Consider the following 16,757-nt stretch of genomic DNA (forward strand, 5'->3'; position numbering starts at 1 on the left):
AGTCATGCAAACCAAGGCCTGTATCTGGTCAGGTTTTGAAAAACTAAATTTGTTTACGTATATAGCTACTATATATTTTTACCAAATTTTCCAGATACAGCTATCATTAAGTTACTTTTGTATCGGCACTAAAGAGGGGTTCCCTTCTCTGTAAGTACAGTTGTTTATACTTTTCTGTTGTATCTTATTATTTATTTGTAATAATGACTTAAGGTTTGTCTTTGACTTGATCCCTGTTTGTTCTTCAGTTGGTAAATGCTGCCACTTTGTGGTTAAAAGGAGAAAAATGTTTTTTTTTTCTTTTCACCATTTTAATTCTCATTCTTGAACCTGTTTCATGATGCTTATAATTTTACAGCAAAATACTTCACTATTAATTGATTAGAATCCTAAATACACAGTGATCCTCAGTGTAGATTGAGCTCGTCAGCCGTTTTTTTAAACATCTGCCTTTTTTATTTAAAGAAAAAAAAAGGAAGTATCAAACTGAATATATTTAGCAGTAAGAAAGAATGACTGTGAGATACATTTATATAACAATAGTCTGATTAAGTGTGTTTCACTCCAGCATAAAATCATGTGGAGGCTTTAGGTTATTTCATTTTTATTTTATTTGACAAATATAAAATGAATGATTCAGTTGTGACCTTTTTGCACAGCAGTGACTTGTCTTCCTTTTTTTAGTCACAGTGTTTCACACAGTGGCTCCAGCTCCACCCATGAGCCCCATGTGACAGGGTGACAGGGTGAGGCTCTGGGTGCACTTGTTTCTGAGGGTTCGCAGAACCAGGAGGCCAGGGTTCGAACGGAGCGGGAGGTGTAGTTTGACTTGCAGCCATGGACTACCAGCAGAAACTGGCTGAAAAACTCACCATCCTCAATGAGAGGGGCACTGGGGTGCTGATACGTATGAACTACATTAAGAAGGTGAGAGGAAAGAGGAACATTTGACCGGCAAATAGAAACAAGAAACGAGGAACTTCTTTTATTTTAAGAGATATAAATAAAACAATTGTATCTGGATAAACTCACTTTAAATACAAAAAAGTAAAAATATATATATATATTTATCAAAACATGTTCTTGTATAAGTCAAATAATTTAAAGATATTGTTGTTTAGTAGCTGCCTCTTTGTTTTTTGCTTCAATCAAGGTTTTGGTACATTAAGTACCATTGAAATTTGCTTTTTTATTTTACAGTACAAAGAGAAATGATGTATAAAGGTGAACGTTACATTAGACTACATTTTAACACATAAAGACACAGAGTACGGACCAAGATTCATGAGTAAAACTGCAGTTTATTAAACAAACTCTCAGCCTACCGTCATTCAACTTCGACTACAACAATAGGACCATCTAAGAGAAGCTTTGTGCTGTTCGTTTGCACTTATTTATGTCTACTGGTTTTGCACTGTGAGCAGTTCTGCCTCCAAACTGCAACTAAACGTATTTCTCCAAAGAGGAAGTGCAAACAGGAAGTCAGCCTGTGGTGTCTGTCGACTAAAACTTCAGTTATTCTGAACTGAAAGCTGTGACACCCACTGCTGTGAGGCTGAACTGTAAAATGAGCTCACATTATATTCGTAAAATTATTACAACGTAAGACACTTTGCACCGACCATCATTATCGTCTGCACAATAAGTGACCATATTTGTGTGTTTTATCATTAGCAAATGTTAACATGAACTGATTAATTTAATTAGGGAGGTGAGATGATAATTTAATGTTATAACTTATTGTTTTACAAGACATACAGTAAATCAAATATTCCTTTTTATTTTGAAAGTTCTTTAAATTAATTATGTGCTCCTTTCTGGTTCTAACAATCAAACCTTTCGGGTGCACTGAACACATTTTGGTGATTATAAATAATAAAAATGCATTGAAATTGGAAACCATCTAAAAGTTTACATTTACAAAGCAAAAAGTACAACTGTCTACAACCTATTTGAGCATGTGAGCATAGATTATAAACAAAAGATGGTCATTATGCTGGCAATTAAATCAGTGCAGAAACAAATAAAGCCTAGAAATAAAAACATTTTGGTTCTTATGATCTTCATCCTGTTGTTACCTCTGTTCTAGATCTGTTCAGATCCAAAACTGCGGCCGAAATTCCTCACCGATAAAGTGCTGGAACCTGCAATCAAGTACATCAACAAGAAGTTTCCCAATATTGACTTCAGAGGAAACATTGTAAGCATGAAGCTGTCTTTGTCCGAGATGGATTAATTTACTCACCATTCTTTTTTCTGTTTTTGTAGGCTCTGCTTATGATCACAACAGTTACATTATTGTTACCAAATGGATTTAAAAACATTTTATGACATCAAATTTATCAGATTTTTAATCCATCCATCCATCCATCCATCCATCCATCCATCCATCCATCCATCCATCCATCCATCCATCGTCTATGCCCACTTTTTGCACCTTGACTGACCCATTTACAGTATATGCTAAGTGGACACAATCATCTCAGTTATTTACACCAACCAGTGATATTTTTATTGTTGTTTGTTGCAGCAAAATCTGACGAGCATCCAACGACAGAAATCTGAGGTGCTCGGAGCCACAAGCAGCTACTACGACTCGTTTCTGGATGTCATAGAGTTTAGGGTGATTATTTTTTATTTGTTTACGTTTTTCCCTTTTTTTCTTGTGTTTTGTCAGCCAAAATTTTATGGGTCAATATTTAGAGACTTTTTATTGGACATGCTTTGGAAACAATCCTGAACATGCTGATGAAACATAAAACTCCCCGTATAATGATGAAAAGTTGCATTATGAAAAAAAAAAAAATCTGTCAATAAACATAGTAGTTTTTTTCCTCCTGTCTGGTCACTGTTTATTCTAAACTTTTTTATGTCAATGCATTTACATGCATATTTGTTTCTGTGACATTTTCTATGAAAATAATTAATCATACTCTAATCAACTGGGTAGCTAGTTGGAATTGTTTATAGGTCCTTTCATATTTTTGCATTTTCCTGATTGAGGTCACAGCCAGGCCAAGACATTCTTTGAAAACTTGAAAATACCTCATTAAAAACACTTATAAATACACAAATGGTCACTGATTATCAAGAATTCTATTTAAAAGATACAAGGCCAGACATGATTGTGGTACTACTTAATTGCTGAGTCTTTGTTCTCAAATATAATTTGTTTTCCTTTCAGGACCATGTGTATGAGTTACTGAACACTATAGATGCCTGTCAGTGCTTCTTTGATATTGTAAGTACCTATTTTGTTGCTTTCCCTTTTTGCATATCAAGGAAAACTCATAAACCTGCTGATAATCTGTCATTCTTCTGGAGCTACATTGTTTACTCCAAAATCCTGCAATGCATTTTGAATATGATAGTGTTCTTCTTAAATGTTGTAGTCACAACACCTTCTGCTTTTTGAAGCCAAGTTCATTAAAAATATTTACTCTGGTCTGCATGCAAAGAAAAGTGCATCTGTTGTGTTTGGGGAAGTTTCAAAAGTGGCTGCAAGCTAACTGTACTCACATTTCAATTTCAGACTTTCAATTTTGACTTCACCAAAAACTACCTGGACCTGATCATCACCTACGCGTCTGTTATCATCACGCTCGCTCGCATCGATGACAAGAAGGCCTTGGTGGGAATGTTTAACTGTGCTCATGAGATGACCAACGGATGCAGGTAGGAAAATGTCAAACACTAACCGGATGAGCTCGTCGTCCTTCCAAACATGATGTCATGAGTTGATCGATTTTGCAGGAGAGTATTACTTTTAAAGTAATGGTGGTGTTGAGCAAAGAATGTATTTTAGCTTCACATATGGTGGTTTTGAACCATTAGTTTTGATCCCTGAATTTTTTTTTTATTCCCTAAAGCCATTAAGAAAGAAGCAAAATCTTGACCTAACACACTGAAATCACTAAAGTAATGCTGGTGTAAAAAAAAAATATATATATTTTACCCTTGAGTATTAGATTTCTCTAATCCTTAACTAATTGGTATTCTTTCCTAAACTCCACAAATAAGTTACATCTTTTGACACAGTAACGATTGATTTTGGAAGTTTATTAAAAATGTTTGGCCTGAAACTGGATAGCAATGCTTAAAATACTAAATCCATTATATTATTTGGCTTTAAGGAACTGTTTCACAACTGTGAAGTCAGTGAATGAAGGCGCAGATGAATTTTTTGATTCACTTTTTACTAGTAATAATATTCCAAAAGCAAAATGCCAAGTTTGTTATGTGTAGGCAAAACACCATCATTATGTGCCATAATTTGTCATTTTGTGTTATCTGACCATCATCATTTATTGCAGCCCTCATCAACTCAGTTCCATGTTTTTAAAACACCAAGTGGTTTTTGAGTTTGCTCATTATTTGCTTAACCAGCCCAAACTGAACTGGCAGGAAGTTTATCTTAATTTGGAACTTGGGTAATGAGCCCAAAACGCATACAATTTACACTTGGTGTGCAAAGTTGAGAAGGACCACACACAGCCTGCCTTATTGGAGCCTCAGGTCTTCAGTTTCAACCATCCAAATGAATGCTCAAATCCCCCCAAAACAGCTTTTAAAAGCTCTTTGTTAAGTAGAGCTGCATTAAGTTACTGCATCAAGACGTACTTCCGTTTTTTGTTTTTTTCCCCCTTCTTCTTCTCTTTATGTTGCAACATTATCTGCAGTGACCCCTCCTACCCTCGGCTTGGGCAGATGTTTCTGGAGTACGAACACCCATGGAAGAAGCTCACTGAGGAGTTCGGTCCTCACACAAGGGTAAATTTAACCTTCAGTAAAATGTGTAACAGTTCAAGTTTTAACCGCTCTTTAGGATGGTGAGTTTAACATCGTTCACTATAAAATTCAATACCTTTCACTTATGCACAACGATTTACCCCCAGACTATTATTACAAAACCTTGATATTTTTGTATTATTTCTATTTCATTTATATTAGTGATTTAGCATTTTAAATGTGTTTTGCAGCTTGCAGATAGGTAAGACTGCCTGCAAAAATAATAAAGTAAACTGAATATGAGTTTATTAACTGCAAGCAGAATTGTATTTAGTTGCTGTACAAATTCTTTTTAAAAGATAAACTTGCAAATTGTTGGAAAGTTGAAAACAAAGCATTTGATGTTGTGCTGTGTTGCCTGGAAACAACTAATTGCATCACATGTACTGCTGGTTGATAACGCAGTTGTACAGTCTCTTTCTTTTTTTGTTTTTAACACTCTTTAACTCTCTTGTGATTTAGCAAAAAAAAAAAAACATCTGTGTGTCAACAAAACAAATTTCTGTTTTGCAATTTTTCACTCTCTTAATCTCTGAACTACGTATTTTTAAACAGAAAAATCCCCTTTCTCATTGTTTGTTCTTCTTTTGTCCTGATCTCAGTCTGTGACAGCAGCGTTGCTTTCTCTGAAGATGGTGTACCCACGCAGGAACCTGCCAGCAGAGCAGTGGCGGAGCGCCCAGCTCCTCAGCCTGCTCAGCACTCCGGCTGCCATGCTGGACCCAGCCCTGTGCGACACTGTGAGTCACCCCCCCAGTCACCTTTCTGCCCCCGCCCCTCTGTCAGTGGGAGGAAGGAGTGGAGAGAATAAGATGACATTAACAGCGTTATTGTTTCACACCAGTTACCATATATTGTTAAAATACTTCTAATCTCTCAACTTTCACTGCTAGTTGAAGAAATAAATAAACTGTATTTTACAATCAGATGCAGCACTGTGCAAAAACTTATAGCAACTGGTCATTTCCTTATATTTTGCTTCCAAGAAGCTAGACTTTCTTTAAATTGTAAGTTTGAGCAGCAGTTTTCAGACTCTCTTAAAATCTTTTAAAGGTTTTTATTTGAATATTATCTGCTTTTTACACTCATGTTCAAGTTGTTTAAAAAATACATGAAAGTCTGAAACTTTTTTTTAACTCTGTGCAAATATTTTAACACACAATCAGATTTGTTACCCTGTAGCATCAAAGCAGAAAGGAAAATAACATAATACCTGCTGTAAATACTTGTAATTAGCAGCTAAATAATATCCATGATTAATAAGCTTGTTCTCCACTGCAGATAATGTGTGAATACCTGCCAATGGATGTGATGGAGCGTTGGATCATTAGTAAGTAATTCCTGTTCTTAATCTTTGGTGTAAAAACAAAACATTAGCAGTAGTGCTAAACGCATAACCTGACACAAATCACAAATTTAATGGCTTTTGAAATGAGTAGAACAAGTTCAGAAAATAGGTGCAATGTTAACACAGATGATTCAAAAGCTCACTTTGGTTTGTTCCATTTGATGTGAGAATATTTGATTCTTTAAACTAAAGTATGCAGTGAATCCTTTTATTTACTGAATTATGTTTACCATTTAATTTTACACACTCATCTGATTCTTGACTACATCCAATTACTTTCAAAGAAATAAACAGAATCTATTAATAAATTTCTGTTTGACCACTGGATATTTTGGATACATAAAATTATTTTTTGCATTTATACAATTTTTAGCTCATTACATATCAGCAACTGTATTTAATAATAATAATAATAATAATAATAATAATAATAATAATAATAATAATAATAATAATAATAATAATAATAATAAACTATTCAGACTTTACATTTTTGCAAGAGAATGAAAGAAAAGAGAGGAAGAAAAAATGCTACCTCCAAGTTGATTAATTATTATAATTATTATAGCAACAAACAGCATTGCTTCCTGGTCTTTAGATCGTATCATGCCTGTATCTAACATTCCTCCCTGCAGTCGGCTTCCTGTTGTGCCACAGCAGTCTGAATACAAACCAGGCTTCCCAGGAGCTGTGGAAGATGGCTCTGCGGAGTGGCCTCTACCTCACCCTCACCAGAGACGAAGTCCTCAACATACACAAGGTCTCCGAGGACCTCTTGGACACATTCAAGGGGTACGATACATTTCCTTAAGCACTCTATTCTGTCCGCACTGACTGTGGATGACACCCAACAGGAAGTCTGTAAATACAAGAAAATTGCAAAAAATGGTTTACATGATTTAAAGAGGTATCATAAATGCAACAATCTGTCACATTACTGAGTGTGCAGCTATAGCCAGGTCCATTTGCTGTAAAAGAAAATGACTGTAGAAGAAAAACACTTCCCCCAGGATTTAAGAATCAGCAAACTGAACTGTAATGTTGGAGTACAAAACAACAAAACTTTGGAAGAGAAGGAAAGCAATAAAAGTTTGTTTAAAGTGAATAGTGTGACATGATTTATGGATTCATGATGACAGATTATTATTGATTGCAGTTCAGGAGTGATGCAGCTCTTCATAGAAACTTTCCATGAGATTATAAGAACAGGAGGAACAAAAACAAATCTAAAACACTGACAGTCTTCAGTTACTGACAATAATCTAAGCATAAATATTTTTGTTTCTGTAATCTTTTTTTAATTTTTATTATCAGATACAGCAAGCGCATTGCAGACATTAAAGAATGTCGTGAGCATACTTTGGTCAACTGGTAAAATTACTTTAATTCTTTAAATATTCAGTAAATTGAAGGTATCTTGAAATGTGCGGTTAAAACCCTTTTTTTTTTTATCTGTTTCCAGTGGAGCTTTGCACAGAGAGAAGAGGCATTTCCTGAGAGTAGCACTGAAGGAACTTTGTAAAGTCCTTGAGGATGAACCTGGACTTCTGGGACCAAAGGTAGAAAAACCGTGGGAAGGTCAAAAAGCACTGGAGGAATTTATGTATTTCATTAAAGCTGCAGTTTATTCAAGTTGATCCTATTTCCATCCAGGAAATGTTTCATTTTCCTTATTGTTGTTCTTTCCTTTTTCTTCTCTGGGCCAATCAAATCCCAAAGGCTCTATTTGTCTTCATGGCGTTGTCTTTTTCCCGTGACGAGGTCCTGTGGCTCGTCAGGCACTCTGAAAACATGCCAAAGATCAAGACACCAGAGGACTACAACGACAAGTAGGTCCTCTAGAAGTTAACCATGGAATGCCCTTGTCACGGTCATACAAATGTGCAAAATTCTTACAGCAGGGAGTTGAATTTCAGTCACACAGGAGGCAGTGCCACTGAAATAAATGGGGCAAAACTACCTGAAAACATTTTGTTTTCAATAAGTAACAGCTGCAAAGAGCTCGTGTCATCTTAAACTGTGCAAAAATCATGCAAAAAAGCAACAAGAATAGGGATTCTGAGCCTGATACTTATGTTATTTTTTTCTGTTTTCTTTTCCAGTCAGATGGCAGAACTGTTGTTCTACATGGAGAAGTTAAGAGAACTAATGAAAAAGTACAGTCATGTAGTTCAGCGCTACCATGTTCAGTACCTGGCGCAGTTTGATGCCTTGGTGCTCAACGACACCATACAGGTACCCCCAAAAAATAAGAATGTGTTTCTGCAAACTGTATCACTCACTGAAATCCTGAAGCGTCTACTGTATGTGTACTTTTGACTTCTTTGTTGTTCTCTTAGTGGTTATGAAGATAAATAATGCTGAATGCATCAGTAGATCCACATCTGGTTTACATTAACAGCAGTAAACACAACTCTTTTCCTCTACTTCAGAACATGTATGTTTGTCCAGAAGAGGAATCGGTTCTGATGAGCTCTTTTGTCTCAACTCTTTCTGCTCTCTCCATTAAACAAGGTAATCACAACAAAATCCTGGAGATGTAAAGAGTTTTAGCTGTTTAGTAGATTTGGACTTTTTTTTTATCATATTATGGAGAAAAAAACAATCCTTTGCAAGAGGGACAAGTTTATCATGCAATGTAAAGTTGCTATGACCAAACCAAATCATTTCATACGTTGCAATGAATACCTTTAAAGTGAAAACATATCAGATTGTACTACTAATAAATGCCTTTTCTCTGTAGTGGAAAACAAAGAGGAATTTGATTTCAGAGCACAGAGAATGGACTGGCTAAGATTACAGGTTTGTATCTTCATTTTACATCAGAAGATGGGAAATAGAGTTAAAACACAAGGGTATAATTTACTTTTTACTTGTGATTGCTTTTTGTTTAGGCCTACACAAGTGTGAATAAGGCCCCTCTTCCACTGAAAGAGTATCCAGACTTGGCAAAAGTGATGAACCTGATCCAGTTTCACACCAGAATGGTAGACAGCTTGGAAGAAATGCTCCATGAGACATCTGAGCTGTCCATTCTCTGGTCAGTCCCTTCTTTTCTGTTCATTGCAAAACTTTTCTTGCATCTTCAGTGACTGATTGTCCTGTTTTCTCCAGTTTCTACCCGCGTGTCTTTGAGAAGATGTTTAGTCAGAGCAGTGAGGAAATGACTATGAAGCGTTACATGATGTCCTTCCCTTCGGTCTGTTCTCACTTCAGTCATTGTGGACACCCTCTCTGTCCAGAAGAGGTCAGTGTTCAGTTGTTTTTTATTCAAATTCAAACTCACCAGCTTGAACTAGAGGGGAGGACATTAGTTACACTCCACTTAAAGTTGTATTATTGCCTGCTGCGGAAGGTGAAGGCAGAACAATTATCTTCTTGCTCCTGTCTGTGTGTGTGTTTGTTTGTCTGAACCGTTAGCAAAATATCTCACGGATCACTGAACAAATTTTAATGAAACTTTCAGAAAGTAATCATTGGATGTGCATCTACAATTGGTTAACCTTTGGAATCTACCCAATTCAAGATGGTTTCTGCAGCCAACTGACCTTAGAAAGCACAAAACACGTGGCTGTGAGCAAAACCTTAGCATTAACTGTTGGAGGCAACCCTGTTCGTTAGAAAAATATCTCATGAACTACTGGAGGGATTTCAATGAAATTCAGAAAGTAATTATAAAACCTAGAACCGATTAGCTTTCAGAGCCATTCAAATTCAACATGGCCAACACAGCTCATCAACCTTTCCACAAAAATGGTTTTAAATTTACCAGTTTTACAGATATTGGGATAAAATTTGGTGTAGTGACAGTCATTCACAATACATACTCCAATGGCTAACAGATCATGCAAAATCACAGAGATATTGCAATATTTCATGAGATTGTGCATAATTTTGTTTTCAAGGTTTTCAAGCTCCTTAGTCGTCATAAGATAAGGCAATCTTAGTCTAAAACTGTCATGAAAGGTGGAGGATGATATGCAGTCTTTCTAGAAATGCTAGGTCTTTATTTTACAAATCTTTTAAGGTTGTACTGAAGAATGCACACCTGTTTTTTGTTACTTGTTTGCAACTTCTGCCAGGCATTTTGATTATTAAATCAATTAATTTTCTAACAGATCAATAAAAATGAAATGCCTCTCTATTTTTAGAATCCTCCTGATTGTTACTCTTGTTTTGTGTGTGTTTTGTTTTGTGTGAACAGTCGGACATATTGGAGAAGCGGAGTCTGCGCCTGTGTGTGACCTTCCTGGAGCAGATAGCCAAGCAGACCAGCGGTGTTATGTTGGAGATATGTGCTGAGCAGCGCAATCTCAATGACCAGGTGGAGTCTGAGTCTATTTCAAGTTTCAGAAAACTAATTACCCAGCAAAGTGGGATTCTGACAGCACCTATATCCAGAAATAATCAGACCAGCCTCGGTTTCAGTGTATTTAGCTGGAGGCAGTGAGGAGAAATTTGAATAAAATGATAAGACAAGTCTAAAACTTGGAGCAGATGGTTTAGCAGTGTTATTTCTCCAGTTTATAGTTAAATACTACAAAGCTGCACTTTCAATGCAATTACAGCAATGTGAAGGAAAAACTTGGATGTTGTTTAGTGAAGATGTTTTGCATGATTTGCTTATGGGTTTGACTATCTTACCTTATTTTTCTTTTCTTTTTTTGTTTGTGTGTTTTTTACTTCTCTTCTTCGTTGTGCCCATTAATTCCTGGATAACCCCGTAGTTGCTGCCTAAGCACTGCGCTGAGACCATCAGTGCTGCTCGCCACAGAAAACAAAAGAAACCAGTCCCAAAAAAAGGAGAGGTCCAAAAGGAGAAGCCCGGTGCTGAGAGCCTGAGAAAAGACCGAGTCGTGGTCACCAAGTCAGTTTGTCTTTGTTTTTCCTAAATTACAACAATGCTTTCTCTCGATTTGTCACACACCATCTGACATGTGATAATTATTCAGTCTTTACTGTATTTGAGAATAAGTGATACATCCACAATTTATAGATATTTGCAGCATTATCAAAATAATTTTCAAATTAAAAAAAAAAAAATCAAACAACACTCCATTGGTCTGCACAGTGAAAAACACTTTAGTTCAACTTGGCAGCTACTTTATTTTATACTCAGAAAACCACTTTTAAACTCTGCTTAGATTTAAGGTATAAAATAATACACTATGCATTATTACTTTTTCTTAAAAACGGATTATGTCAGCTTTATGATAAGTTTACAAGTTCCAGTACACAGCACTTAGGGATGTATTGTAAAGAGACAGAAGTGAAATTTAATATGGTTAATGCATACATTTATGAAATTATAAATTCTTTAGTCTTTGTAACTATAATACATTTATATATTCAGATGTTATGAATTCTCTCATCTGTAGTTTGGTTTTTAAAACAATATATAAATGATTAAACAATAAAAGGTTAGTGACAAACAACTCTGGTTGTAGAGAGGGTATTTAATTTTTCTTATTTTAGGAGCCCCCATGTTTCTATTGTGACATTTCTGTTGCTTGAGTCATTATAAAATAAGTTCATTTTCCACTAAAGTATGAGTAATTTTGAAGTTTATAATACTTCAAGTTGACTCTGTCAAGGTTTACACGTACTTAATCAAGCCAATTAAAGTTAGAAACAAAACACCTTTTTGACCATTATGGAAAAGCTCATTCAACACGTAGCACATTTTATTTTTGTATTTTTAGTTTGATCATTTTCTATACAGCAGCACAGCTCCCTAATAAAGTCTGAAGAATCGTAATCCCGTCTCTTTTTCTCCTCTCATGTTTCCTCCCCTCTCAGTTGCCTTCAGTTCTCTGGTGTCTTCTTTACTTTATTTGTGCAAGACAAAACATCTGTACTGAAGTCACTTTCAAAATATTTGCTCAAGGTTCTTAAAGATTTGCTTTGTCCTCCCTTTGTCTCTCTCTGTCTTCTAGCATGGACAAGTTGCATCTGCTGCTGACAGAGCTCTGCTCCTCCTACAGTCTCTGCAGTGACTTGATCATCTTCAACCACATTATCACGCCAACAGAGTTCCTCCTTTCTCAGCTGGAGATCCGCCTGTCTGAGTAAGCTATAAAAGGCGTTGGGCATGTGTTATATTTAGCTGAATGATGTTGATCATATAATGACACTTGAACATGTAATTCAGTAATTAAACCCCCAGATTTTTATTCTTTCATCCTGTGGATACACATGTGATACAATCATGAATGACAACTATTCAAAATCAGCATCAACAAGAGTGTTTGCTTTTATTCCAGAAGTGACATACTGTCTATGCAATGTCACATCTATTACAACACAAATCATTACATTATCATTACTTGTAGATACTACTGTAATCCTATTTTTGTATTTTTGCAGTTTTGCTCTTGACTTCCAGACATACCATTCAGCCAGTTGACCTTTATGATAAACAGAAAGCTTTAGAAATAAAGTGCCCAGTCACTATGACAAGAATGTGACAGCACACTGACATATTAAATAATTTTAAGCTAATAGCTAAAACTGTTCTAGATTCCAAATATTTTTTTGCCCATTTTATGATCAAACAAATCATGGGGAGCTTGGCTCTTGTGCAGTGTCTTCTCCATCACTATAATGAAGTCTACTTTTTATTCTGACACCTTCATGTCATGCTGTGTTGGAGCTACTGAAAAAAAATCTGAGCAAATACCCATCATTTCACTCTTTAGCTCTGTGTCATTTCAGTGCTAACTTCTGTTTAGACTAGTGTTTGGTCCCAGGGCAAGTTTGTGTTACTTTGCATATGTTTTGTTTAGTCTCACTGTCTTTTCTGATGATTATCTGCCCAGTAACATTAAATTTAGTCTCCTTGAGCAGCAGCATTCTTGCAAAGATTGGTCCCTCTGTGGCCAACACTGTAAATAAAATACAAGAGAGAAAGTGAAAGAGTGAAGGGCCCTGAGGAAAAACATAAATAAATCTGCAGTGAAGCCCTGCAGCTGATCTAAAGGGCTCGTTTAACCAGTTTTAAGGTCCCATCTGACCACCGTCAGCCTGGTGACAAGTGATGGTATTTATACATGTTTCTCCAGGATCATTGTGAGAATGATTAATTACAACCAGAACACCCAGGAGATTGCACGCCCCTCTGACCTGCTGGCAGGAATACGAACCTACACAACCAGCCTGCACAACCTCTCAAGCCACATCAATGTGGACATTACACGGCTGGTGAAGAGCATCCTGCTGCAGCAAACACAGCCACTGGACTCCCACGGAGGGCAGACTGTTACCCACCTCTACACAACCTGGTGTGTGTCACATACACACGCATTCAAAAACATACACACTAATGGACAATTGTAGCTAAAATATTATGCAGAAATCCAAGGGAAGCAGAATTACTTATTCATTTAAAATAAAAAACATTGGTGCATTCACAAGTACATCCTCTTGAACTTTCTCTGCCCTGTTTTCTGACCCTCTGGTTTTAATAGAGAAGCAGTCCCTTTAATTGCGCTCTTTAATTCAAACCTAGCTGTAAAGGTTAGCAACACCTTTTCTGCTTTCTTAAAATTCTACTCTGCTCCTTTAGGTACCTGGAAGGTCTTTTGCGTCAGGCAAGCAGCTCCCTCATCATCCACTGTCCAACAAAGCAGTGCTTTGTCAACCAGACGACTGAAAATGAACCAGCTTTCAGAGCAGAGGAGTTCTCAGACATAGCAGGTCAGCTTCTGAGCTTGAATGAAATTGAGCAGTAACAACAAAAACAGATTTCAACTGGCAACAAAAGCTGATTGTTAGGAAGTTAATGGGTAATGTTATCATATTTTTGTTTGAGATGTAATCAGAAAGCTGATCAGCACTAGCAGACTTTTGTTATAGTTTGATAAGACATACTCCTACATTTACCAGGTGCACAAATTTTCTTGTTTAATTTCCATAAACCCACAAGTTCATGAAATATTATATTGTAGTATTGTTTGCAAAAATATAACTAGCAGGTCTCTGTCAGTCCTGCTCACACAGAAAAAGCGTTACCACCCTAGAGGATGTGAAGCCTGTAATGGTGTTGTTGTGCTGTCTTTTATTTTACACCTCTTGTCTTGCAGCTTATTCGTTTACTGTCTGCCTTATATAAACTTCAGTGTTGCTTATTATCCACTCCACTCTTCTGTTTCTACCATATACTGTAACTGCTATAGCATCCCTTCTGTCTCTGCTTCACACAGCTTCCAGTTCCACCTCCACACTAACTCATAACAGCATTGGATCTCCTTCTAAAGGCTAAATTTACTCCATGGCATGCTTTAGTTCAGGCATACACAAGCAAACACGATTGCTGCACCATAACAAGACCGCTGTACTTCAGTAATCGCCTCCACACATTGTCATCCCCGCTGTCTATATTTACTCCTCAGTGAGGTATCTGCCCGCCTCACAATGAATCATTGGCCAATCCATTAACCACCTTCAATCTAATCTACACACTTTCTCATCCATCCATTTTCATTCACACGGCAGCCTGCCTGAAAGATCTAAACTTACTGATTGAACTTTACTAGCTAATCAAATGGAATCATTTGAGAGTGAAACTAAGCTTTGAGTACACGTAGAAACACCACATTGTAAAGAAACAGCGCATCTCTTTACTGTAGCTGCTCAGTTGGAATTCATCTTTATTGAGTTCTCTGTGATTAATGTTTTTTTAAATCAACTTCTGAACAGAGTTACAGGCCCTGGCAGAACTAATTGGTCCATATGGCTTGAAGTTTCTGGGTGAGAACCTGATGTGGCACATCACCTCACAAGTCAGCGAACTGAAGGTACAGTATGATGCAAATAGCATCAAATCACATTTAGTTATCATTGCGATTGTGAACTTAGCAAGCTCATGGACAAGTTAACTTCAAACTTAACTTCATGCTCTTACTAAAAATGAAATATCTGTCTGACACACCAAGTAAAAATTTCCTAACTCATATGATTCATATCAAAGGTCTACAGTGGTTAGTCTGCATATAAATTTCCTTTTTAAGATAGATGATCAGTTAGTCCTCAAAATGCAATCAAGTACAATTTGCTTGACCAAAAAGAAAAACATTAAATATCAAGGAGGTATTTTCAAATCAGAATAAAATGTACATTTTCCTTGTTTAAAACAATAAAACTTTACAGACTTTTAGGTTGTCAACCAGTTGCCCTGCATTTAACCTAATGTAAAAAAAGAAAAAAATAATCCTGCATTACTGTTGTAATCAAGAACAGTCACATAAGCTTTAATCAGTCAACAATAATTTGTCATGTGTGATTAGTTTCCATGATAGTATATTTCTGTCACAGTCATTTGAAAAGTCTTTGACTACAGTAAAGATTTTTTAAATGCTGCCAGCTCTGATCTGAGACATCTTGTCATCTTGTCATTCATAATTCAGCTTTAACTTTGACTACAAAGTCATACTTCTATATCAGTAAAAAACAAAAGTAAAACAAGAGAAAAAAATATGAGCTGCATAATGTGATTTAAAATAGTGGTGTTTCTTTTTAGTACACAATGCTATTACTGTATCTAAAGTTCAATAATGATAACCCCCGTCCCCCTCAACCATCCACACCTGCAATTAAGTCAACTGATCAAACCAACTTTGATCAGCTGCTCTGAAATGGAAAACTTTTATCGCGCTCCACTTCGGAGTTAATCAGCTTAGAGTTTAAAGTTACGCTGATAGTTTTTTTTTTCTTCTCATACGTATTTCCTGAAACAGCCCACAAAAAATACTTATAAGGACAAATATGTGGTTAAGTCCATCAGCTCAGTGAAACTAAGTAGTTCCCTCATCATCCACTCTGGTGAGTCAAAGTAAATTGACCTTATTTCACTCAGTTCCTCATAATATGAGGGAATGCTCACATTTAGATTCAGCTTGTTGTTGATTACACCTGCAAAACCTGTGTCCTTTTGTAAAATAATTGTTACAAACAAGAAACCGTTTAATTCTGCTGGACATTATTTTTACACCCGAGACTGAAATGAGGAATCTGAAACTATCACAGTTAAGGCCTCTCTATTGTGACTCACAGCTAAAGGTGGATTTTATCACTTATTTCACTTCATCTTTTCTTTGACAGAAAATGGTGATTGAGAACATGGACATCCTGGTACAGATGAAAAACTACTTTGACAAGCCCGAGGAAATGACCAACCTGAAAAAGAGGCTGACAGGTGAGAAGTGGTGAGAGGAATGTGAGGAGAAGATAACAGAAATAGATATGAAGCGAAAGGTGACAGGCTGAAAAAAGTTATAGGGAAAAAGGACCTACGAGGACGTGCATTGAAGAAAGTGGATCAAAAAACAGATCAGATCACCAAAACTGAAGAAATATAGTTATTGTGACGCCTAATAAACACATCTCTTATACTTTTACTAAAATCATTTTTGTACTTAAACCCTGAGGAGTCCCTGACCCTAGCCCAGGGCAAAAAGGCCCTAACCCCTTCAACCCTGAAGAGACCCTAACCCTAGCCCAGGGCCAAAAGGCCCTAACCCCTTCAACCCTGAAGAGACCCTAACCCTAGCCCAGGGCCAAAAGGCCCTAACCCCTTCAACCCTGATGAGACCCTAACCCTAGCCCAGGGCAAAAAAGCCCTGAC

At 36.6% G+C, this 16,757-nt stretch overlaps 1 protein-coding gene across 1 annotated transcript in view; it reads left to right on the top strand.

Annotated features, from left to right (window-relative positions):
- The first annotated feature begins 750 nt into the window (after positions 1 to 750).
- Positions 751 to 16,757, top strand: part of nckap1l (NCK associated protein 1 like) — a 23,387-nt gene continuing 7,380 nt past the window's right edge. The window contains exons 1-24 of the mRNA XM_017408599.3: positions 751 to 927; positions 2,090 to 2,200; positions 2,531 to 2,623; positions 3,185 to 3,241; positions 3,533 to 3,675; positions 4,680 to 4,770; positions 5,391 to 5,528; positions 6,070 to 6,118; positions 6,772 to 6,928; positions 7,451 to 7,507; positions 7,599 to 7,695; positions 7,856 to 7,965; positions 8,239 to 8,371; positions 8,569 to 8,650; positions 8,880 to 8,938; positions 9,031 to 9,176; positions 9,251 to 9,383; positions 10,341 to 10,460; positions 10,864 to 11,003; positions 12,073 to 12,204; positions 13,198 to 13,416; positions 13,701 to 13,831; positions 14,834 to 14,931; positions 16,235 to 16,328. Of these exons, the coding sequence (XP_017264088.1) occupies positions 838 to 927; positions 2,090 to 2,200; positions 2,531 to 2,623; positions 3,185 to 3,241; positions 3,533 to 3,675; positions 4,680 to 4,770; positions 5,391 to 5,528; positions 6,070 to 6,118; positions 6,772 to 6,928; positions 7,451 to 7,507; positions 7,599 to 7,695; positions 7,856 to 7,965; positions 8,239 to 8,371; positions 8,569 to 8,650; positions 8,880 to 8,938; positions 9,031 to 9,176; positions 9,251 to 9,383; positions 10,341 to 10,460; positions 10,864 to 11,003; positions 12,073 to 12,204; positions 13,198 to 13,416; positions 13,701 to 13,831; positions 14,834 to 14,931; positions 16,235 to 16,328 (2,680 nt within the window). The 5' untranslated portion in view covers positions 751 to 837. The remainder of the gene's footprint in view (positions 928 to 2,089; positions 2,201 to 2,530; positions 2,624 to 3,184; positions 3,242 to 3,532; positions 3,676 to 4,679; positions 4,771 to 5,390; positions 5,529 to 6,069; positions 6,119 to 6,771; positions 6,929 to 7,450; positions 7,508 to 7,598; positions 7,696 to 7,855; positions 7,966 to 8,238; positions 8,372 to 8,568; positions 8,651 to 8,879; positions 8,939 to 9,030; positions 9,177 to 9,250; positions 9,384 to 10,340; positions 10,461 to 10,863; positions 11,004 to 12,072; positions 12,205 to 13,197; positions 13,417 to 13,700; positions 13,832 to 14,833; positions 14,932 to 16,234; positions 16,329 to 16,757) is intronic.

This window comes from Kryptolebias marmoratus, linkage group LG4 (genome assembly GCF_001649575.2).
Source record: "Kryptolebias marmoratus isolate JLee-2015 linkage group LG4, ASM164957v2, whole genome shotgun sequence".
NCBI classification, from domain to species: Eukaryota; Metazoa; Chordata; class Actinopteri; order Cyprinodontiformes; family Rivulidae; genus Kryptolebias; species Kryptolebias marmoratus.